The sequence below is a fragment of the Schistocerca cancellata genome, chromosome 1 (assembly GCF_023864275.1).
Source record: "Schistocerca cancellata isolate TAMUIC-IGC-003103 chromosome 1, iqSchCanc2.1, whole genome shotgun sequence".
NCBI lineage: Eukaryota > Metazoa > Arthropoda > Insecta > Orthoptera > Acrididae > Schistocerca > Schistocerca cancellata.
The window spans coordinates 1,017,012,748-1,017,038,641 of NC_064626.1; the positions used below are offsets into that span (position 1 = coordinate 1,017,012,748).

Here is a 25,894-nt window from a genome sequence, read left to right on the forward strand (position 1 = left end):
GTATTTGTTGAAAGACTTTTTCGATTATGAAACTTAAAACTTCACGACTACGTGGCAACTTGGGGACGAAGCTCTTTAAAACAGTCTGTGTCTATAAATACTCATGCCTACAGTTCAGATGATAATTATATTATGTCTTCAGTACACCAAAAATAATGAAATAATACTGAAAATTTGTTTCGTTTGTGACATATGTTGTTGAGAAATGAGAAATATAAGATCAAATAGTATGCAGTGGGACTGCAATGCTATTTAACGCCAGCCGGAGTGGCCATGCGGTTCTAGGCGCTACAGTCTGGAACCGAGCGACCGCTACGGTCGCAGGTTCGAATCCTGCCTCGGGCAGTCACATGGAGCCAGGTCAGGACTGTAAGACGGGTGTTTCAGTGTTGTCCATCCGAGTTTTGTGATGTCCTTAGGTTAGTTAGGTTTAATTAGTTCTAAGTTCTAGGCGACTGATGACCTCAGAGGTTAAGTCGCATAGCGCTCAGAGCCATTTTTTTGCTATTTAACTGCGAGCGTTCGCATTTTTCTGCTATTCCTCCTTCTCGCGCTCTGACAGCGTGACAGAGCGGTGGGGGAAATGAGAAGTGAGGCCGAGCACTTTGGGACTCACGCTATTCAACTGGCACCGATATTTCATTGGTTGGCGGTAAGAGCCAATGGCTCCCCCCTGCCCCTCTGAAATCATAAATAAAGTAGATGTTCAAAGATCTACCTACAACAAATACACACTTCACGATGGCTCCCCCCTTTCCCTCAGAAATCATAAATAAAGTAGATGTTCAAAGATCTACCTACAAGTAGCTACGTCTCATTGGCTCTTACCGCCAACCAATGAGATATCGGTGCCAGTTGCAATAGCTACGTATAATGCCTCGTTTCAAATTAATGCCTATGGAAATCCGGCTTCATATTCTAAAATCTTTGGGCAGGGGATGTGTGATCTCTGTGCAATTGTACTATGATTGAGAGTCTCTGAATTGCCTGTCAGTGTTTGTTTTGAAAACGTAGACCATGTGTTCGAAAGAGCTTCGTAATAAAGTTTTGTTCTTTTTAGAGAACAGAAAATATGCAAATAATCTCGTCGACATCCTTTCCTTAATAGATGTTAGTTCAAGATTATGTCTGATTCGAGCGTTGTTTGTGTGTAGGTGGTGATAATTTTATTTTTTAATTTATGTTTCTCGTATGACAGGGCAGTGAGAAGAAATCACAGGCAGCAATACTTGCATTGGAGCTTGCATTTTCAGAAGTACTAAAACGAGGAGACTTGCATAATGTACCCCAGAGTATTACACTAAATGGTAAGTTCAGCTAGTCTTCAGAATTAGTCTGAACGGACGGGTGGTAGTGCCCTTACTTATCATTGTTTATTTAAACACTAGTTGAGAAAAGGCATAAACTAAAAGCTAGAACCTGCCACGTCATCAGAGAATCTCTCTGTCAAGTATCCTGTGTGTTCATTGGTAAGAAGCATGAGAGTAAATTTGCTCAGGGTTTAATATTTTCACTGGGCGATAAATTGTTCTGTGCTCACTTGTTTATTTAAAGCATTAAACATTTAGATACAATGTAATTAGAAAGCTTTAGATAAGTGAGGAGGCGTGCCATATAAAAACTAAACATCCTGCTGACTGAAAATGTGGAGAATTGAAATTGGATCAACATTGTGCATGTGCAACAGCATAATTAAACCTTCGGTTTAGATTGAAAGTTTAGAAAAGTTACGTGGTGGTGTCGCATTGTTTGTAGTTTATGTGCAATTAATTGTGTACATAATGTGTTCAAAATAGTTGCCAGAGATTGGTCTATTATACAGTGTGTTTATAAATGAATATAGGAGTTTTTAACGCTTTATAATATTTATTATATTAAACTTGCAATTACAAATGATATGTCAAATTAAAGAGCTACTCAAACAGTTTTACCAAGAACCTTATAAATGTTCAATGTGAGCACCATTTGTCACATGGCACACACAAAGACTATAACAGAGTTCTTCCCAAATGCTGGATAGGCTGAAACGGGCACTATGACAGGGCTTGCTTTGCATGGCCTCCACGTTCACCCAACCTATTGCCATGCGATTTTTTCCTTTGGGGCTTCATCAAGGACTGTGTGTACGTGCCTCCGCTACCAGCAGACCTCCTTGAATTAAGAAACCGGATTGAAGCAGCTGTTGCTACAATCACTGAAGACACACTTACTAACGTTTAGGAAAAACTTGGCTATAGACTTGATGTGTGCTGTGTGACAAATTGTGCTCACATTGAACATTTGTAAGATTTTTGGTAAAACTGTTTTAGTTGCTCTTTCATTTGACATATCATTTATAACTGTAAGTTTGACATAATAAATATTATAAAGTGTTAAAACCCCAGTATTCATTATAAAAGCCCCACATAATACAGCATTTCTCAATTTAGTCTCTCTGTACTGCTGCTTATTTATAATGTGAAGACGGTTAAATGTGGAGTGAATATTTACTAATATAGATTCACACTGAAATAACCACACAAAAAAAGGAATTACTTGTCATAGTAATCATGCGTAGCATTAAATAGCCTACTTGGTAAATGTTGTCAGTGATGAGTGTAGACCTCAGACTGTATTACAAACCAGTCTTTTACCACAGCCTTCATATTCACATTCACAGGCTTCACCCAGTGTCAATGAAATTGTCAGCCTCTTGTCTCTCCTGTAACGTTAAGCTGTCACCATAACCAGATTTTCTGTCACTATTACATTGAGGTAAGGTAGCCATGGTAAATACTTTCACCATCTTTGCCCTACAGAAATAGACTATCTGTGGAAGTGACTGTAAATTATGAATGCCTAATATACTGATTCGTGATAACTTGGTACACCTGTTCCATGCACTGAGAACAACACACGACTTATCATGGTCTGAATGTTAACTTTTACATTTTTAGCCATGATTTTATCTTGCTGGACCAGAAGTTTGATAACAAAAGGCTTTTTTCTACTAGGAGACTCACTGTGTATTCTGAGCAGCATGGACTTAGCAGAGGAATATCATTCTTATAGGATTTAATAAAGGACTTAAAATGACTACTGAGCCATTGCCCAGATTGGAGTTAATGGAAATGTACGATTCCACCCATCTACTTTGACCAATGATGTCACCAATATAGCAGAAACGACCATTCACAACTACTCCCATATCGCGACTATGACATCATTACGTAAACAGGACAATAAACATGAAAATAGATCGAAAAACCATCAAACACATATTTCTCTAATAATATAATGAAACAAAAAATAAACACACGCCACTAGACAAAACCGGTAAAATAAAATGACCACAACCTTTCCAAAATCGTGTAGAAACAATATCTACTGGAATCGAACATTTCCCTTGTCCTATATAGCTCAACAGAAACTACCAATACCAATTCATAAAACCCAAACCTACAACCACTTCCACAATCATCACTACCTCAGAAACCACAAGAAAACATCAAATTTGGAATTGAACACTTCCCTTGACCTATAAAGATCAACAGAAACTCCTGATACCAATCCATAAAACCCATATCTACAACCACTTCCACAATCATCACTACCTCAAAAACTTATAAAACACCAAATTTTGAATCAAATACTTCCATTAACCTCACAGGTCAACAACACCACACAAAACCAGCTCACCAATACCAGCAACACCCTGTCCCCCCCCCCCCCCCCCCCACACACACACAATCCACGAATCATCTAACCAGATAAAAACATGAACAAAAAAAGAGACAACTCACCACATGAAAGCTCCGGCGCTATCTCCTGTATCGGACACCACAATCACACACACACACACACACACACACAATAAACCACAACCAAATAAAATTCCCAACCTTCTCACTCCCAAAAAATCAAAACTGAAGAAACAAATACTAACCAAAAACAAAAAAACATACACAGCCTAAGAATCCTCCACAACCACCCCCCACCCACCTACCTCCCCAAACCTCACCAACACCCCCCCCCCCCTCTCCAGAGCCAAGCCAACCCCCCCCCCCCCCCCAAAGCCTAACTAACCCACAACCCTGGGCCTGTACATCTTCATAACAGCCCTTAAGGAAACCCTAAACATAGGATACCCCTCAGGGATGCTCTTTCGCCAACAATACTCATCTAAATGAGACTGAAGCTTGGAAGAGTGCCTCTTCCCCCTCCCTATAACAGATTTAACAGCCCCCCCAAAACCCCTCTATAGTATTTGTACAGGCCCCACTCATAATTCTTAAACTCTACATTGTGATTGACTACTAAGTAATTGTAACCCTCCCAACCCAACCCACTATAAGAAGCAAGCCCATTAGAAACTACAGTGCTCCCCTGTTCTACATACTCCTGAATTAACTCCACTAACTCCCTCTTTGTACGATGCTCAGCAACCCTAAACACACATTGAGAAGACCCAGACCCCGATACCACAGCCCCCCCCCCCCCCCCCCCACGCACATAAACCAACCACAGGCTTGCCCCTCCCATACTTCCTCCTACCAAACTGTGACTCGTGAATCTCAACCACTACTCCAGGCCCACCCAACTTACCCCTGTATTTAATGTACTCTGAACAAACCTCACGACAAAAAGAATACCAATCAAGGACCGTTTGCTCACTCACACCCACCTCATGCACATAAAAACTATGAGAGGACTGAAAACAAAAATGATAACTCATCAACACAATTTCACGCATGCCCAACCAAGACTTCTAGAACCAGGTACCAAGCGAATGAGGCGCCAAATGTTATCATGCCGGCTCCTCTACATATAGCCATCCCTGGCCCGAGACACCAGAACTTTCCTTAACTTTATATATTTACCACATGCAGCACATTTCACCAGCTTGGCCAAAAGTCCAAACAGTTGCAGGAATTTGATGAGCGACGTAGTACTGTCACCCATCGTGCCCCACAACTGAAAACTGTTGATTTTATCGGTCATATCCATTCCTAACAATGATATAAGAAAAGTAATGTAAAAAATTCAAAGGCGACACACCACATACGACACTACATTAACATAGGAATAACCAAAAATTAAACCATCAACTCACTGCAAAATATTCCACTAGAACTTCACTAATCACCAGAAGAACACCCGACAATGTCAACAACTCCAATGAATCCAATATGACACACAAACCCCACCAGAGAGCACCACAACCACACACCACCTACAAACACATCACAAGTGCACACTAAACCATCAACAAAACGATTCCCGCAACCCATGAACACGCCCCCAGAGAGTACCACCGACAGCACAACAAGACATCTGCAAACACGCAACACTCACAAACTAAACTTTGCGCCATTGTGACGTCACACACAACAATAGACTTATGTCACGGGTCAAAGCCAACGGGTGGTATTGGACCCTTCTGGTGACCCTAAAATTGTATGTCCAGCTTGACTGGTTGAATGCTGATTATGCCCTCTGCTCTCGATTGTGATGAGGGCTAATCTGTGGTCTATGTTTACATCATAATTAACATACTCATTGGTATAAAAATTAAAACTTCTAGATAAAATCAGAAAAGGTGTCTTATATAACAATCAAATCTCTGAGAAGCCTTTCGTTGCGTATTGCGTAAGTAGGGCCTACATATATTTTGCATCAATTATGAGAAAGGCAAAGGGACCACTTCATCATACATTTTCATACAGTGTATGTGTACTGTGGCACAACAAGCAATTACAGTATTCTACATTGATACTAGTCCGCCCTGGTAGCTGAGTGGTCAGCGTGACAGACTGTCAATCCGAAGGGCCCGGGTTCGATTCCCGGCTGGGTCGGAGATTTTCTCCGCTCAGGGACTGGGTGTTGTGTTGTCCTAATCATCATCATTTCATCCCCATCGACGCGCAGGTCGCCGAAGTGGCGTCAAATCGAAAGACCTGCACCAGGCGAACGGTCTACCCGACGGGAGGCCCTAGCCACACGACATTTCCATTTTTTTTTTTACATTGATACTCTACAAACCACTGTGAGGTGCATGGCAGTGAGTATATCCTGTTGTACCAGATATAAGGCCTTTTCCCTGTTTCACTCACATATGGTGAGCAGGAAGAATGATTGCTTAAAAGCCTCTGTGCACACTGTAATTAGTCCAATCTTGTCTTCGCAGCCACTATAGGAATGATTCATAGTGGGTTGTAATACATTTCTAAATTCATCTCTTTGAAGTTGGTTCTAGAAACTTGTGACGCTATCCTATGGTCAAACAAAACTGTGACCAGTGTGCTGCTGTTCTTTGTTCCTGTTTAGTATCCGGGATATTCCATGATAAGTAGAACACACTTTCGATATGTAAAAGTTTAAAATTTGGTACTTTTTATAATTTTTTTGGAAAGGCTGAAGTTTTTACTGTTTGGCAACAATGGTTTGTCGCCCATTATTGCTTTCCCTCCACAATTTGTAGCCATTTTTATAATGCCATATATTTTTCATGCGATGAGAGTGTGAATTATTGGAGATTTTGGAACTTCATTTCAAGTAAGAATTAGCATATCATTATTTGTATTACTGTTACATATCCTAATGTATTGCGTAAAGAGTATAAAACTGAAGTAGGTAAATTATAGGTTGGGGTAAATAATATAATACAACAGCGTGAACTTTCATGTAATATGAGTCACTTTCATGTTATTAAGTTTTTATACCAAGAGAGATGTTAGAGGTAACTTTATCTTGTTCAGTAATTTACTACTTAGTGTGAATGTGTAACTAATATCACTACTAAAAATTTCCCAATTTCAACCAGTAATGTAAAAGCAGAAAATTAAATGTGTATCATGATCACATAGTCTGAGTCACAGTTTTATTATTTTAAGGTTAGAAGAGGAGGATGCTCTTAGCAGCAGCAGAAAGGCTGAGTAAGAGGAGGGAAAAGTTAAAGAGTCAAAGAAAATATGAAGAATTTAAGAATCATCTGGAAGAAGCTCAAAAAATTCAGAAGAAGCAGAAAGAAAAGTCTCTACAATTGAGTCAACATAAGCAAGGACTGTTGTTAGAAGAAAGAAAAGCTAAAAAGAGGGAGAAAGTTAGAAAACATAGGCAGCATAAGATGCAAGATCAGCAACCTAGTAAAGCAAGTTGGTCACTGTATAAGCCACATAGTGCTCTGAATAAAGCCATGACTCAAGTGCTGCAATTGCTTACAATATGATGTACTGTCAACTATACCTGAAAATGTGAAGGTACTTCCAACCTGGTCAGATAGACCTGTCTCACAATTTAAAAACAAGTATGTTACTGCTGCTGTACCCCAATTTCAATCATATCTTAATGTGGAAATCCATTGGAACTTATTTGCTACAACCCATGGTAAAGGAGCCATAGATGGAATTGGTGCAGTTGCAGAACGGCTAGGGGTATGCAGTAAAAAAGCAAAAATGTATAGTAGGTGATGCATCAACTTTCGCTCAGGTAGCTGCAGGTACCACAACTATGCAGGTTTTTCATGTGTCTATTTATGAAATTCAAGGAATCAATACGAAACTTAATCTGGCTCAAATATTTTCTTCAGCACCTCAGTACCAAACATAAAAAGTGTTCACTGCTTTCACTACAAGAAATGAGTACTACAAATATATCTGCTGTCTCCAAAGAATTGTGCTGCTGCAGATCATCATACTGAAGAAACTAAAGAAAGTATGAAAATTGGAGACTGGTACAAAGTAGAATATAACAGTAAATATAATGCTGGAGAAGTACGTGCAGTTTTTGGAAATTCTTACTTAATTAGTGCAATGGAGTGTGCTGGTTACTATTGGAAATGGCCTGTAAAATGTGCTGAAATTATAAAGAAAATTAATCGACTTGATTGTGTCAGTGCAAGAGGACATTTTCAGTTTTCTGATTTTCTAATTGAATTTACAGCTCATTTTCCCAGATATGCTGCTTATAATTTTTCATAATGTTTGAAAAGTGAAATGTTGATGTTAGGTTTATCTTATTTGGCACATAATGTCATATTTTCATTTCTCTGCTAGTAAGAAAAAAGTTTTTCGAACAAGAAGTAGCAATTAACATGAGTCATGTAATGTTGAGTCACACACCTTTTTTAATATATTACAATATTTCACATGGTATAAATATTTTTAGAAATCTGTAATTCTGTCATTTGAATGCCAACCTAATATGCATTTTCTGTGATCAAAACCAGATCCATACTCGTAATAGTTTGAGGACACTTTTGACCTGAAATGCACATTAGGAATAGGATGTCCCAAATTTGTAACGTGAGTCACAACATAAATTACATTGTTATTCTTTAATTTTAATGCTCTGCCCTGCTTAAATAACACTTCAAGATCTTTGCCTGAATAATGCAATTTATAATGATGATTTGCATAAGAAAATATGGGTTTATAGATTGATAACAAGTCAACCTAATAAAACAGTGATTTCAAAATGTAACGTGAGTTACCATGGAATCTCCCACCCCATTAGTCCTACATGGCATGGGCATGAGAGATGAGCAGTATTCTAGAATGGATCGCACGAGTGTTTTGTGTGCTATCTCCTTCGTAGGCTGATTGCATTTCCTTAGTTTTCTGCCAATGAGCCACAGTCTGCCACTAGCTTTACATACGATAGAGAATATTATGTGATCGTTCCATTTCATGACACACACACACACACACACACACACACACACACACACACCTCCTGTGCATCTACGTGGTGCTGGCTGGATGGACAATGCCAGGATTGCAGTTTGGCAGGTGGCAGGTTGTAAGGGGTGGGTGAGTAGATGGAGAGAGAGGTGGGAGGCAGGATTAATGGTTTGGGGATACATAGCTAGCGGCTGGGAGAGAGACAACCAGTTTGCTGGCTAGGAGTGTGGGAGGGGTGGCAGATGCACAAGTGTGGCACACGATGTATGGGTGTTGGAGCTGTTGGGAGGTGACGAATGATGGTGATGTGGAGGTATTAATTGGGAGTGGGTGCTGCTACTGAGTCATTCTCAGCCATCGACCTACCTCCCTGCTTTCCAGCCCTTGCAGACTCTTCAGTGGGAAGTCATTGACAAACTTCATTCCAGTGACCACTTTCCTTGTCACATTAACCTACTGGATGGAGGATTGCTTCAACAGAACCCACCACAGTGGATGGTCAGCAGGGCTAGCTGAATCTTTTCAGCCAGCTGGCTGTGTTTGAACACCGTAATGGCACCCAGGAGTGAGTGGACCACATTACGAGAGTGACCCATCATGCTGCTGACTTATCCACCCCGAAGTCTTCACGTCATCTTAGGAGGCGACTTATATGTTGGCAGACTGATGAGTGCCCTTCGGCAATCCAGTATAGGCATCCAGTTCTTTGATGGTTTAAATGCCGCCCAACTGCAGACAACATCATAGCCTTTCAAATCTTGAGAGCCAAGGCTCAACCTATAATTAAGGAGATTAGGAAGAGGTCATGGCAAGCATTCCTGGACTCTATCAATGGTTCCACTTGTTCTGCAAATGTTTGGGAAGCCAGCCGGAGGATTTCCAGTAAATGCAGTCATTTGCCAATAGCAGTAGTCCTGAAACAGAGGTGTCTCCAAACACCTCCCAGAGACATCATTTAGACACTGGCAGAGCATTTTGCAAAAACTACAGCCCATTCCAGCCAGCAACAGATGTTTCACCACTACTGTGTGATGTAGAGAGGGGCAAGTTGGACTTTGGACCCAACAATTCTAAGTCCTACAACTCCCCTTTCCCCATGTCACTTCCCCAACTCATGGTGAAAGGCAGTTTTGATACCTCTCCTCAAACCAGGAAAGGATCTCGTGTGTATCAGTAGTTACCGTAGTATCACCTTAACAAGCTGTGTTGGAAAGGCCCTGGAGTGGATGGTCAACTGTTGTCTGTCATTTTGTTAGAGACCAGACAACTCCTTAGCCACTCTCAGTGTGGATTCCGGAGATTTCGGTCCACTGTCGACAACCTGACCCTGCTAGAGGTGGTCATTCATCAGTCTTCCCTATATAACCATTACTGTATCAGCGTGTCCTTCAGTATCAGTAACGTGTGCGATACTACTTGGAGACACAGTATTCTCACGCAGCTGCTTCAGTGGGGCTTTCATGACCACCTCCCCATCTTCCTATGGTCTTTCCTGTGTTAGCAGTTTTTTAGGACCCGAGTTGGTGACACACTGTCCAATCATATTAAACAAGAGAATGACATCCCTCAGGGCGGTGTTTTAAGTGCTGCCCTCTTTGCCATAGCCATAAACAGCTTCATGTCTATGGTAAGGTTCTTGTACAGTGCTCCTTATTTGTCGACAATTTTGTTGTTTTCTCTTCCTCCTCTAGTATTGCAACAGCGAGCAATCAGTTGCAGCTTATGTTGTGGAGCTTAGATGAGTAGGCTGCAAAGACAGATTTTCAGTTTTCTGCAGATGAGAGTGAGTGAGTGTGTTTGTGTGTGTGTTTTCATTTTAATCATTCTCATCATATTTTTAATTTACCAAACTTGCATATGTGGAACACCACCCTACATCCTTGAGTCTCAGTGAGGTTTCTGGGACTCATTTTTTGCTCCAGATTGTCGTGGCTGCCACACCTGAGAGACCTGAAAGACAGAACCCTCAAGGCACTGAACATTGTAAAATGCCTTAGTCACAGATCTTGGGGAGTGGACAGGGTACGTCTGTACCAGTTTTACAGGACTTATGTGCGTTCGTTTCTGGACTGTGGGTGCACAGTGTCTGGATTGGTGAGGCCTTCTTATTTGATCATTGACGCTGTCCACCTCGAGGGAATTGTGCCAGCCTTTTCTCCATTTATTTGTGTGCAGCGTGTGCTGGAGTCATTTGGTGTGGAGAAAGTACAGCCCAGAGTAATTTTAGATTTGGTGCAGTATAGGAGAGATTGTGCTCCTGCTTCTGTTTTTCGTGCGATATTATCTGTCATTTTATATGAGCATCACAACTATGAAGCTCTCTTTACAGAGTGTCTAATCAGGAGGCCTCAGTTGGTTGCTCCGTGTTTTGCTGGATTGTGTCCTCAAGGTCTGACTGCCTGATGACTTTACTGTCTTCGATGCAGGTTGATTCATGAAGATATGTAAATATTTTAATATGTTATTCTACAAGTAAAACTAAATAAAAAAGTTCATATAAACATAGGCCCGCAAATCTTTAGTCACAGAGTTATGTCTAATAAAAGATTTTTCCTGAAATTAGCAACTTTGCTAATATGAAGCCATCAAAAAGCTGTACGAGGTTAAAGTAAAGCACAATTCCCATTTGTTTTGTTGTTATTGATCTGATGAATCTAATAAAACATGTCCCAGACGTGTATCTGCAGTAATTTACCATAACATCCAGAGAAGCAAAGATGTAATTTTGTAAAATTTTTAATTTATTAACTACTTGGCCCAATTTTTTTTAAACTCCAGGCAATTGCATAAAGTTTCCAACAGAAGTTGTAGAGAATTTAATTTTGGAAAAATGATGGTAATAACATTAACTGTAACTGTATGAATGTGTCAGATAATCTGCTTTTATTAATACCATAGCACACTTGAATTCATGTTAAACCAGAAAAAACAAAGCTTAGTGTTAAGGAACTTGTACAGTGTACATACAATTTCACAATACATTCACAATAAATGTTCAAAAATGTGTCCACCGAGGCATCCCTATTTCATAAATAACCTACTAACTACAACAGTTACTATGTGGCTTCACTTAAATACACTGTCGTTATTATGTTCTTTCACTGAACAATACAGAAAACTAACTGTTTCAAGGTCAGGAAACAACTGAAACAACTTGCTAATGCTTGCCAACAATGACATAAATGTTTCTACTTTCTTAATGGGAAGTAAACAAATTTACCTGTATAATAATCTTTGCTTCTCTGGATATTCTGGAAAACTACTGCAGATACACATCTTGGACATGTTTTATTAGATTCACCAGACCAATAACAACAAAATAAATGGAAATCATGCTTTGCTTTAACCTCGTACAGTTTTGTGATGGCTTCATATTAGCGAAGTTGCTAAATTTTGCGCAAAATCTTTTATTAGCCATAACTCCATAACTAAACATTTGCAGACCTTTGTTTATATGAACTTTTTCTTAAATTTTACTTGTAGAGTAACATACTAAAATACTTGCATTTCTACAACCAATGTACCCAGCAGATAAAGTAGTCCAGAATATCCAGGATGCCCTGCTCAAACTACCATGACTGGGGAAGGTGGTGTCTTTCTGCTGGGTACCAGGGCAAGTGGGTATTGTGAGGAATGAAAGGGCGGATCTAGCAGCCTAGGAACTGTGTCATGATCCTCAGCTGTTTCAGCATGCCATCCCCTGCATGCTGTAGTCTCACTGTTGTGCTCCAGAGTCTGGCATCAGTGATAGGATGAGCAACTGGAAGTGAAAAACAATAAGCTCTGTGTAGTAAAGTCCACAACTCAGCCGTGGCATACCTCTTTCCAGCCATGTCGATGGGACAAGGTCCTCGTTACTTGTCTTTGTGAAGGTCACAGCCCTATGATGCATGGCTTCTTGCTCCAGCCTTCCAATGTGTGCACCACATTTTTTTGGCCTGTGTTTTATTTTCTGACCAGCGGCCCTGGTGGGTTTGCTGATGGATCTGCCCTCTATTTTAAGTAACGTTCAAACAAATGTGGTTCTAGTTTTAAAGTTTTGTGAATTGTCCAACATTTTTCCCAAGATTTTAGGGAGGTGGTTTTAATGTAATAACAGGGTAACTGTCTCACCCATATTTTTTTTCCAAATACACTCCTGGAAATGGAAAAAAGAACACATTGACATCGGTGTGTCAGACCCACCATACTTGCTCCGGACACTGCGAGAGGGCTGTACAAGCAATGATCACACGCACGGCACAGCGGACACACCAGGAACCGCGGCGTTGGCCGTCGAATGGCGCTAGCTGCGCAGCATTTGTGCACCGCCGCCGTCAGTGTCAGCCAGTTTGCCGTGGCATACGGAGCTCCATCGCAGCCTTTAACACTGGTAGCATGCTGCGACAGCGTGGACAAGAACCGTATGTGCAGTTGACGAACTTTGAGCGAGGGCGTATAGTGGGCATGCGGGAGGCCGGGTGGACGTACCGCCGAATTGCTCAACACGTGGGGCGTGAGGTCTCCACAGTACATCGATGTTGTCGCCAGTGGTCGGCGGAAGGTGCACGTGCCCGTCGACCTGGGACCGGACCGCAGCGACGCACGGATGCACGCCAAGACCGTAGGATCCTACGCAGTGCCGTAGGGGACCGCACCGCCACTTCCCAGCAAATTAGGGACACTGTTGCTCCTGGGGTATCCGCGAGGACCATTCGCAACCGTCTCCATGAATCTGGGCTACGGTCCCGCACACCGTTAGGCCGTCTTCCGCTCACGCCCCAACATCGTGCAGCCCGCCTCCAGTGGTGTCGCGACAGGCGTGAATGGAGGGACGAATGGAGACGTGTCGTCTTCAGCGATGAGAGTCGCTTCTGCCTTGGTGCCAATGATGGTCGTATGCGTGTTTGGCGCCGTGCAGGTGAGCGCCACAATCAGGACTGCATACGACCGAGGCACACAGGGCCAACACCCGGCATCATGGTGTGGGGAGCGATCTCCTACACTGGCCGTACACCACTGGTGATCGTCGAGGGGACACTGAATAGTGCACGGTACATCCAAACCGTCATCGAACCCATCGTTCTACCATTCCTAGACTGGCAAGGGAACTTGCTGTTCCAACAGGACAATGCACGTCCGCATGTATCCCGTGCCACCCAACGTGCTCTAGAAGGTGTAAGTCAACTACCCTGGCCAGCAAGATATCCGGATCTGTCCCCCATTGAGCATGTTTGGGACTGGATGAAGCGTCGTCTCACGTGGTCTGCACGTCCAGCACGAACGCTGGTCCAACTGAGGCGCCAGGTGGAAATGGCATGGCAAGCCGTTCCACAGGACTACATCCAGCATCTCTACGATCGTCTCCATGGGAGAATAGCAGCCTGCATTGCTGCGAAAGGTGGATATACACTGTACTAGTGCCGACATTGTGCATGCTCTGTTGCCTGTGTCTATGTGCCTGTGGTTCTGTCAGTGTGATCATGTGATGTATCTGACCCCAGGAATGTGTCAATAAAGTTTCCCCTTCCTGGGACAATGAATTCACAGTGTTCTTATTTCAATTTCCAGGAGTGTAGTCAGCTAGTGACGTTTGCATGTGCCTTTCTGTTACCTCCCATGTAGTTTTACTTGTATTTTAATCTGATGCATAGTTAGTTTTAATTGTGGAACAATTTTAGAGTTTTTAGCCACATCCGTCTGTTTTGATGAGTGTAAGGGCACTGATAACCTCACTGTTGAGCACCCATAAGCTCAAAACACATACACACACACACACACACACACACACACACACACACACACACACACACACACACACACACACACCATAAGAAGCTATGCAGTAATACCAGCAGAGTTGGTAGATGACAAGGTTGCTTTCAAAGGTGGTCCTACCTCTGATGGAGTAGTATAAGCCTCTGACCTGACAGGAGTAGGAAGCGCAGGGTGGGTGGGTTGGGGAGCTTTTGCATCTGGGTTTTCCAAAGGTATATTATCCTAGAGGCAAGGGTTTAGGAGAGGGGTATGGTGTAGGGATGGACTAGGATGTTGTGTGGTTTGGGTGTGGGAAGGATGTTCCTCATTTCAGGGCATGGTGATTGATAATCAAAGCCCAGGCGAATGACGAAGTTAATTTGTTTCAGTCCAGGTTATGTTAGATGATGGGGTAGGTGCTCCTTTGTGGCTGGTTCTTTGGGATGAAGGGAGGATTAGGGGTGTGTGAGGAAATGCCACTGGGAATTTTTTTATGGGCTGGGTTTGGGGGGGGGGGGGGGGGGGGAAGTCTCTACAGGCTCTTGTGAAACTGGGCAAGGGAGTTCTCATCACTACAGATAAGCCATTTGTGGGTGCCCAGGCTGTGAGGGAGGGACTTTTTGCTGTGGAAGGGATGACAGCTGTTGAAATGCAGATACTGGTAGTGATTAGTGGATTTAATGTACAGAGGTGTGGATGGAACCATTGGGGAGGTGGAGTTAAGCATACAGGAACGTGGCATGTTGGATTCAGGAGGACCAGGTGAAGCAGATGGGAGAGAAGGTGTTGAGGTTGTGAAGAAACAGTGACACTTGAGTGGATATCATGAAGATATCATCTGTGAAGCTGAACCAGACAAGGGGTTTGGGATTTTGGGAAGCTAGGAAGGTTTCCTCTAGATGGCCCATAAAAAGGTTGGCACAGGAGGCTGCCATACAAATTCCAATGGGTGTGCTGCGGGTTTGCTTATATAATCTCCCCTGAAATTGGTAGTAGTTGTGCGAGAGGATATAGTTGGTAAAGTGTATGATGAATGAGAGAGTGGGTTTGGAGTCTGAAAGACATTGGGAGAGGTAGTGTTTGATAGTGGTAAGGCCACAGGCATGAGGATGTTGTATAATGAGACAGCATCAACATAGGGATCAGGAGGTGAAGGGGTGGGGACGGTAGAGAGTTGTTGAAGAAAGTGGTTAGTATCCTTGACGTGAGAGGCTAGGTTTTGGGCAATTGATTTGAGGTGTTGATGAACAAGAGTGGAAATTCTTTCAGTAGAAGCACAATAACCATTTACAGTAGTGCATCCAGGATTGTTGGGTTTATGAATTTTGGGGAGCATATAGAAGTTAGGTGTGCAGGCCCTCGTTGGGAGAGGTTATGGGATGGACTTAAGGATCTCAGAAGGAAATTGGAGGTTATATTGGACTTCTGGAATGTGATCACTGTAGCGGAGCTTTTAGGTGGAGGGGACAGATGGCTGGCAGAAGCCATCTGTCAGGTAGTCTCTGCGATTCATCATAAAGTGGCAGAGCCTTTGTCTATGGGGAGGATGATTCAGCCAGGATGTGTGGCTGTTCTTTCTCCTGCTGAGAGATAAGTGTTATTTTGATGGGACCTAGGGAAGGATGGTAAGGCCAAGTTGGAGGTAAGGGATTCCTGGAAGGTGAGCAGGAGGTGGTTGGGGGGGGGGGGGGCGAGGTCATGGTTGGTTGGTAATATGAACTGGAGAAGACAAGGTTCATTGTTTGGATTACGTTGGCTTTGGTTGGAAGGATTGGTGACACAGATGTGTTCCCACTGTGGGGATCGAGAGAAAGGGAATAGGTATCTGTCAAGTCCAGTGTGATTACACTTGGGTGTGGGGCTGAGTGAGGCATTTGGCTATGACTGAAACCTCAGTAGGATTGATGTATCTGGCGGGAAGGTTAACAACAGTGTTTCATGCTTGGGTTCTGGATTTCGTTGAGTGTTGGAAGTGAGGTAAGGGATTCCTGGAAGGTGAGCAGGAGGTGGTTGGGGGGGGGGGGGGGACGAGGTCATGGTTGGTTGGTAATATGAACTGGAGAAGACAAGGTCCATTGTTTGGATTACGTTGGCTTTGGTTGGAAGGATTGGTGACACAGATGTGTTCCCACTGTGGGGATCGAGAGAAAGGGAATAGGTATCTGTCAAGTCCAGTGTGATTACACTTGGGTGTGGGGCTGAGTGAGGCATTTGGCTATGACTGAAACCTCAGTAGGATTGATGTATCTGGCGGGAAGGTTAACAACAGTGTTTCATGCTTGGGTTCTGGATTTCGTTGAGTGTTGGAAGTGAGTTTCAGAGGATATGGCAAATTGAAAAGGTCATGTAGGCAGGGCCTGGATGCTGCGAGGGGTGGATGAAGAGCTTTGCAATGGTAGGCATAGGTGTTGATGGGTAGCAGTGCTCCAAGCAGGGAGTGGGATGTCAACAGGTTGGACAATTTATCAATGTAGTGTGTGGAATGCTCTTCCAGGTGTTAGAGGGCAAGGGTTTCAATTTTGGAGGTGTGTTTGGGATTGCATAGTAACATTATCTTGCAGAGGGAGCAAAGTTGTTTCTGGGATGCCTGTGCCATGGAGATATGTTTTTGCAGTATCAGGTATGTAAGGGGTACTGAACTGCCATTATTGGAAAAGGTGAAATGAAGATTGTTGTGAGAGGAGGGATGGGATCCAAAAAAAGGAAAATAATAATAATAATAATAATAATAATAATAATTCTAGTTAGGCTTTTGGGTGGTGGTCCATTGCTTAGGCAGCAATTAAGAAACAAAATGTTGAACTGGGGTCTAGCTATGGGGAGTGACACTTTACTGAACAGGTGCAGATAGATGGAGCAGGGGTCCATTTGGGTTAGGTTGGCACTAGGAAAATGGGAAATGGGCAAATGAAAGCTTTAGGTGGCTGTAAAGGTTTCTGGATAACAGACTGTGAGTTTGGGGATTGAAAAGGATGGATGAAATTGTTCTGAGGGCAATAGAATTGTTACATACAAATATTTCTATGAGATGACAGTTTCCAGCTGTGACTCATTGATACCGTAGTCATAGGATACCTTGTTTGTTTGTTTGCTTTTTTTTCCATTTTGTGGGGTACACAATATTACATTTCTAAATATTTTAAAATAAGCTACCAATCTTTGCATCACTTTGAAATCTTATCAAGATCTGACTGAATTTGTGCAACTTTTCTCAGACAGTATCTCATTATCTGCATAAAGTGTGAGGTTAGTATTAATATTGTCTGCAAAGTCATTAATATACAACACAAACAGTAATGATCCCAGCACTCTTCCCTGGGGCACACCTGAAGTTACTTCTATCTGTTGATGACTCCCCATCCGACGTAACATCGTATGCCCTCCCCTCCAATAAATCCTCAATCCAGTCACAAATATCATTTGATATCCCACATGAACATACGTTTGATAATAAGCATTTGTGCAGTACTGAGTCAAATTACTTTTGGGGGGGGTCAAGAAACATGGCATCTTTCTGACTGCCGTGAACCATGCACGAGGAAGACCCCCCAATGGAAAGGCAGAGGGGGAAAGGAATAGTGGAAGTTTAGACTTGCAGTGCTGAATGGGAAGTATTGCTTTCCAAGGTGGTTTCTATTCATACCTATGAGGTTGGGCACTTAGGCCTCATTGACTGCTTGAGGGGTTGCGGGGCCACTGCTCGCCTGCTCTGGCCCTGGGGACTCTGGCCTGGCTCATAACCTTCTCACCTTTTTGTCCTCATTATTTTTTTATGGTTGTTGTTTTGTCTATCCTAAAATATTATCATCTTGTGTGAGCTGCTCGTTTTTATGGGGTAATGGAGGGTGAGGTGGTTGGATGAAGAGGGTGCATCTCCCACTGCATGCCGTGTCCCAGGGACCTCCAGCTGCATTCTGGGCAGGTCACCTTACCCACTCTACTCCCTATCACTCTTCTCCTGCATCTCCTTGCTTTTTTCTGTGTCTTATTGTATCTTGGTTACAGTCGGGCTTCAAAGGATTTGCCATTTTTGTCCTTTTTCTGAGAGTTATTCCTGGTTTGATACATATAGGAAGAGGCTGATGACCTCGCAGTTTCTACATCTACATACTTACTCTGCAAGCCACCGCATAGTGCATAGTAGACGATTCTCTGTACCAGTACTAATTGTTTTTTTTTTTTTTTTTTCCTATTACATTTGCAGATAGAGTGAGGGGAAAATGATTGTCTATATGCCTCCGTATGAACCTTAACTTCTCATATCTTACCTTCCTGGTCCCTACATCGAAATGTACATTTACGGCAGTATGATTGCTATGCAGCCAGCATCAAATGCCACTCCTCTAGAACTTTCTCAGTAGTGTTCTTCGAAATGAATGTCTTCTTTCCTCCAGGATTTCCCGAAGCGTATCTGTAACAATTGCATGCTGATTGAATCTAGCAACTTGCCTCTGAACTGCTTGGGAGTCTTCTTTCAATCCAACCTGGTGCAGATCCCACACACTTGAAATGGTCACACTAGTGTCTTATATGCGGTCTCCTCTACAGATGAACCACACTTTCCTGAAATTCTTCCAATAAACTGAAGTTGACGATTTGCCTTCCCTACCACAATCCTCACATGCTCATTCCATTTCGTATCACTTCTCAGCGTTACACCCAGATATTTAAGCAATGTGACTTTTTCGAGTAAGACACTACTATTGCTGTATCTGAAAATAAAGTTCCCCCCCCCCCCCCCCCCCCTACTCATCCACATTAACTTACATATTTCTACATTTAGAGCCACTGGCCATTCGTCACACCAACTAGAAATTTTGTCTAGGTCATCTTATATCATCCTGCTGTCACTGATCTTCAACACCTTCTTGTACACCACAGCATCATCAGTGAAGAACTGTATATTGCTGCCCACCTGCTAGATCATTTATGTATATAGAAAACAGCACTTTCCTGGGGCACCCGTGATGTTACCCCTGCCTTCAATGAACACTCGTCCTTGAGGACAACATACTAGGTTCTATTATATAAGAAGTCTTCAAGCCTGTCATGTATCTTGGAGTCGATTCTGTATGCTCGTACCTTTGTTAACAGTTGGCAATGGGATACGGTGTTAAATGCTTTTTGGAAATCTATGTATATGGAATCTACCTGTTGCCCTTCATCCATAGTTAGCAGTATATCTGAGAGAAAAGAGCAATCTGGGTTTTGCATGAGCAATACTTTCTAAAGTGATGTTGATTCGTGGACATGAGCTTTTTGATCTTTAGGAAATTTATTACATCCAAACTCAGAATATGCTCTAGAATTCTGTGGAAAACCAATGTTAAGGAGTTTGGTCTGTAATTTTGTGGGTTCATTCTTTTACCCTTCATATACAGGAGTCATTCACACTTCTTTCCAGTCACATGGCCTTTTTTGCTGGTCGAGAGATTCACGATAAATTCATATCAGGTAAGGGGCCAGTGACATAGACTACTCTTTGTAAAACCAACTTGGAATTCCGTCCAGGAAACCTGGTGACTGATTTATTTTTATCTCTTTCAGTTGTTTCTCTGTGCCAGGAATGCTTATTATTATGTCATCCATATGGGATTTTGTGTGGTGATCAAATGACGCTACATTTGTAAGATTTGCCTTCATGAACGGTTTCTTAAATGTGGTCTTCAAAACTTCAGCGTTCCTTTTGGTGTCTTCCACTGTGAAACCAGACTGATCAATAAGTGATTGGATGGAAGCCTTAGACCCACTTAGCGATTTTACAGAGAACCAGAATTTTATTGGGTCCTCCTACAGATCTTTAGCCACGGTATGACGGTGGTGGCTGTTGTATGCTTCTCACATAGATCTTTTCACAGACCCACAAATCTCTACTAATTTTTGCCTGTTGTCATTTGCGCATCCTCTTTCGAACCGAGAGTGGAACAGCCTTTGTTTCCTCAGCTTTTTCCGAATTTCACTTTTAAACCATGGTATGTCTTTTCTCCCCTTAATCCACTTACTAGGCATATACTTACCCAGAGTATAATTTCCAATCTGTTTAAACTTTGCCCATAATTCCTCTATGTCCATCATTCTGGAACTAAATGATTGCAGTTCATTGTCAAAGAGAGATGCTAACCGCTGCTTATCTGTTCTTTTGAACAGAAACACTCTCCTAATCCTCTTGACTGATTTATTAACTTTCATAACCATAGTTGCTATGATGACATCATGATCACTAATCCCTGTCTCTATACTGACACCATTGATAAAGTCTGGCCTGCTGGTAGCTACAAGGTCCAAAGTATTTCCATTGCATGTGGGCTGCAAAACTAGTTGCTCGAGACAGCTATCAGAAAATTTGTTCGAAAGTGCTTCACAGGACTGCCTGTTTTTGCCCTTTAACTCCAAGAAACCAACAAACAGACCTTGATTCATGGCTTTCAGGATGACATGAGAAAAGCTGGAGTGAGCTTTCACATGATTGATAATTTCAGAATCCATGCTGGATGACACGGAGAAGATCCCCCTGTTTGAGATACCTCATTACGTTTGAGCTTAAAATGTGTTCTAAGATTCTGTAACAAATGGATTTCAAGGATGTTTGTCATTAGCTTTGTGGCTCACTTCTGTTGGCCTTCTTGTAGATGGGTGTGACCTGTGTTTTCTTCTAACTACTGGGCACAGTTTTTTTTGTTCAAGGCATCTTCAGTATATTATGGTTAAAAGAGGACTAAATATGCCACAAATTTGGTATAGATTCTGATTTTGATTCCCTTAGGCCTTGGAGCCTTGTTCAATTTGCCAACTCTAACACTTACTTCTCTCTTCTTGGCTGTGGTAAGTAAATTAAAGAGGGACTCTACTGCTGGGTGTTCTTTTGTGAAGGAACATTGGAAAACTGAGTTAAGCATTTCCACTTTTCTTCACTGCCCTCAGTTTCAGCTCCTGTCTCATCCTTCAGTGTCTGATGCCACTAACAGCCTTCACATATGACCAAAATTTCTTCAAGTTTTGTGAAATGTTTGTTGATAATATTCTGCTAAGGTAGTTACTGAAGGCTTCATGCATTGCACCCTTGACAGCTAAACACATTTAATTCAGCAACTCTCTATCTGTAGCCCTATGCTTTGTTTTACAAATATTATGCAGTACCATAAACTGTGTATACTTTGACAGATTTTCAGATCCAGATGTGATTATCGTGACTGTTTTTTTAACTTCTGTGATATTTATGTTAGTGAACATAGAAGCTTTTGTGTAAGGATTACATACTAATTAATACAGTACATTTTCTAAAATGCAAAGGAAATAATGGAAAAAAATTCTGGTTGGGCAAAGTTAGCATGGATTTGGAGATCAGCCTCTACTTCCACCATAACTGTCAGCTACGTTCCATTTGTGGTCAATATTTCAGAAATGCAATGAAACTCTGACCTCCCAGAAATAAATACAATTTTTTAAGTGCTCTGTTAAGTCTTATAAAAGAAAAAACCTAATATGTTATATAAATTAAACAGTATGACCCATTATCAAAATTATAATTATACTGAAAGGTACTAGAATAGAGTACCACACATGTAGCTCCAAATTTAGTTTCGCATAATACCTTAAATTCAATCCATCTTAAACCTAAATCCTCAATGGAAAACACCTGGTACAGTGAGAACGAAGGTTATCCATTCTTCATTTAATGAATCAATACCTGGCACTCGTGGCAAAATGTACTTCATTCAAAGTATCCAGAGATATTTGACATTGTATGTTACACCTGGACCACAACAGCTGGCAGTTTGATCTATGTATGACTGACATTTGCTTTTCTTAGTTTTTACAATTACAAATGAGTCTTCGTCTATGTACCGATGGTAGCCTTAGCAGCCAGAGACTGTAGTTGTGTGTGTGTGTGTGTGTGTGTGTGTGTGTGTGTGTGTGTGTGTGTTTTCTATCTCCAAGGATGGCCATGTTGGCTGAAAGCTCATTTTCTCACTCTTTTGTTGTGCCTATCTGCGACTCAGCATCTCCTCACTATGGTGAGTAGCAACTATACTTATGCAAGATGGTTAATTTTTGTTTTCCTCAGTTCCACACTGTCATGGCATCTACACTTTCATAAAGTGTGTGTGTGTGTGTGTGTGTGTGTGTGTGTGTGTGTGTGTTTGTGTGTGTGTGTGTGTAATCTTGGGGTAACAATGACCAGTGGTCAAAGTTAATCCAGATTAGATTAGATTAGATTAATTATTCATTCCATAGACCCATAAAAGAGGGAATCCTCCTGGGTGTGGAACATGTCAGATAAATACATTACAAAAATGTAATTAGAAAAACTTGAGTTTCATTCATTTTAATGATCCTCAGTCAATAAATGGTAAAATTATGTACATGAATTAAATTCAAACTTCTAATATTTACAGGTTTAATACTTACATCTGCTTTCATTGAATCCATCATTCAGACATTTGATAGTTTCTTGGATGTTACAACCAAGCATTGTCAAAAGTTAAAGTAAATTATTCATTTCAGTAATCCTCAGTTAAGAACAGTCAGATTTTGTACAAGATTTAAAATTAAACTTCCACTATTTACAGACTTAAGACTTACATCTGCTTTCCATACACCCATCATTTACACAGTAGGTAGTTACTTGGCTGTTACAACCAAGTATTGTCAAAAATTAAGGTATAATAAATTTTCATTAAAATGGTCTACTGCACTTGTTGAGAAACTCATGGATGGAATAGACGGAGTTGGCCACCAAAAATTATTTTAAATTATGTTTAAATTGTGCCTTGTCTGAAACTAAACTCTTAATGGTTGCTGGTAACTTATTGAAAATATGCTTTGCTGAATACTGGATTCGATTCTGGACAAGAGTAAGTGAAAAGCTGTGGTTAATATGCCCAATTCTTTGAATCGGTTTTGACATGATGTTCTGGGATTGGGCCCAAACTCTTTGCCTTTCCATAGGTCTGCTTGTGACTGTATATGTGTGTGTGTGTGTGTGTGTGTGTGTGTGTGTGTGTGTGTGTGTGTGTGTGTGCGCGCGCGTGCGCGTGTATACCTGTCCCTTTTCCCCCCTAAGGTAAGTCTTTACGCTCCCGGGATTGGAATGACTCCTTACCCTCTCTCTTAAAATCCACATCCATTTGTCTTTCCCTCTCCTTCCCTCTTTCCTGATGAAGCACCCCGTGGGTTGTGAAAGCTTGAAATTTGTTTGTGTGTTTTTTATTGTTTCTATCTACCAGCACTTTCTCATTTGGTAAGTCACAGCATCTTTTATATAAATCCTGCCCTGAAATGAGATCCATTTGTCATGAAATCCTCCCCACTCCACCAAGAGTGTCTTTCCGCCGTCCACCTAACCTTTGTAACCTCTTGGTTCATCCCTCTGAAATCCCCAAACCACCTTCCCTACCCTCTGGCTCCTACCCTTGTAACTGCCCCCGGTATAAAACCTGTCCCATGCACCCTCCCGCCACCACCACCTACTCCAGTCCTGTGACTCGGAAGGTGTAGACGATCAAAGACAGAGCCACGTGTGAAAGTACCCACATGAGTTACCAACTGACCTGTCTACACTGTGAAGCCTTCTATGTGGGAATGACCAGCAACAAACTGTCCATTCGCATGAACGGACACAGGCAGACAGTGTTTGTTGGTAATGAGGATCACCCTGTGGCTAAACATGCCTTGGTGCACGGCCAGCACATCTTGGCACAGTGTTACACCGTCCAGGTTATCTGGATACTTCCCACTTACACTAACCTATCAGAACTCCGGAGACGGGAACTTGCTCTTCAATATATCCTCTCATCCCGTTACGTACCTGGCCTCAACCTCCGCTAATTTCAAGTTGCCGCCCCTCGCATATCACTTGTCACTCAACAACATATTTGCCTCTATACTTCCGCCTCGACTGACATCTCTGCTGAAACTCTTTGCCTTTACATATGTCTGCTTGTGTCTGTATATGTGTGGATGGATATGTGTGTGTGTGTGTGTGTGTGTGTGTGTGTGTGTGTGTGTGTGTGTGTGTGTGTGCGCGCGTGTATACCTGTCCCTTTTCCCCCCTAAGGTAAGTCTTTACGCTCCTGGGATTGGAATGACTCCTTACCCTCTCTCTTAAAAACCACATCCATTTGTCTTTCCCGAGTGTGTGCGCGCGAGTGTGTGCGCGCGAGTGTATACCTGTCCCTTTTCCCCCCTAAGGTAAGTCTTTCCGCTCCTGGGATTGGAATGACTCTTTACCCTGTCCCTTAAAACTCACATCCTTTCGCCTTTCCCTCCCCTTCCCTCTTTCCTGATGAATCAACTGTGGGTTGCGAAAGCTTGATATTTGTGTGTTTTTCATTGTGTCTATCCACCAGCACTTTCCCGTTTGGTAAGTCACAGCATTTTTTAATATATGATGGTCCTTCGCAAAGTAGTCTCCCATGAATGTGATGCACTTGTCCCAGCATTTCTGACAGTCTTCAAATACATACTGGAAACCATTTTTTGAGAGGTCCGTCGAAATTGCCTCCGCAGCCTTCACCTGTGCTTCTGATGATTGATAATGCCTCCCACGAAGGCGTGTCTTCATGTTAGGGAACAGAAAAAGTCACATGGGGCTAAATCCAGACTATAGGGAGGGTGAGGGATGCATTTCATGTTTATTTTTGCAAGATATTCAGCAACAACATTGGCAATATGCGGCTGCGCATTGTCGTGGTGCAACATCCAGCCTGCTTCACGAAAATGTGGTCTTTTACACCTGATATGGACTTGCAATGTTTTCAGGACATCCTTGTAGTATTGTCCAGTTACTGATGTGTGTGCAGGTACAACATGCTGATAAACCATTCCATGAATATCAAAGAATGAGATGACCATAACTTTTCCAGCAGAAGCAACCACTTTTGCTTTTTTGGGGGTTGTTGTTGGAGAGTTCCACAGTGAGCTTTGCTGTTTGCTTTCAGGATCAAAATGATGTAGCCAAGTTTTATCAGTAGTGATTACATTTGAAAGAAACTCCGGATCTTGCTCTAACATCAACTTTAACTGCATGCAGACCTGCACTTGAATGTCCTTTTGTTCGGGAATCAACAGTCTTGGAACCCGTTGTGCACAAATATGTGTCATTTGTAAGTTTTCTGTTGCCAACATGTGGATGGAACCCAATGAAATGTTCAGTGTTTCAGAAAGTGATCTGGTAATTCATCGATCTTCTTTCACAGTGACAGCAACACTGTTGAGTTTTCTTCCACAAGAGCAGTAACTGGAGCACCTGGTCCACTTCCTTTGAAATTGATTGTCTCCCCTCTTTAAACATTTTAATCCAACTTTGAGCTGTGCTGTAGGGAAGAACAAACTCTCCATAGGCCTCCTGAGCGTCGGTGAGCTCTACAGCGGCATAAGTGGCACCCTTCTGTAGAGCACCTAATAGCCTTTAAGCGGCTCTGTGCCCGCTTTCACCTGCTAATACAACGATGGAAAGAGGAGTGTTGGGAGAGGTACGTGTCGACCATTGTGTTCCA

General features: G+C 42.2%; 1 protein-coding gene across 1 annotated transcript in view; it reads left to right on the forward strand.

Annotated features, from left to right (window-relative positions):
* Nucleotides 1-968: 968 nt before the first annotated feature.
* The window catches only part of LOC126089203 (nucleolar complex protein 4 homolog A), a 146,094-nt gene continuing 121,168 nt past the window's right edge, over nucleotides 969-25,894 (forward strand). The window contains exons 1-2 of the mRNA XM_049906893.1: nucleotides 969-1,110; nucleotides 1,199-1,307. Coding sequence (XP_049762850.1) covers nucleotides 1,018-1,110; nucleotides 1,199-1,307 — 202 coding nt within the window. The 5' untranslated portion in view covers nucleotides 969-1,017. The remainder of the gene's footprint in view (nucleotides 1,111-1,198; nucleotides 1,308-25,894) is intronic.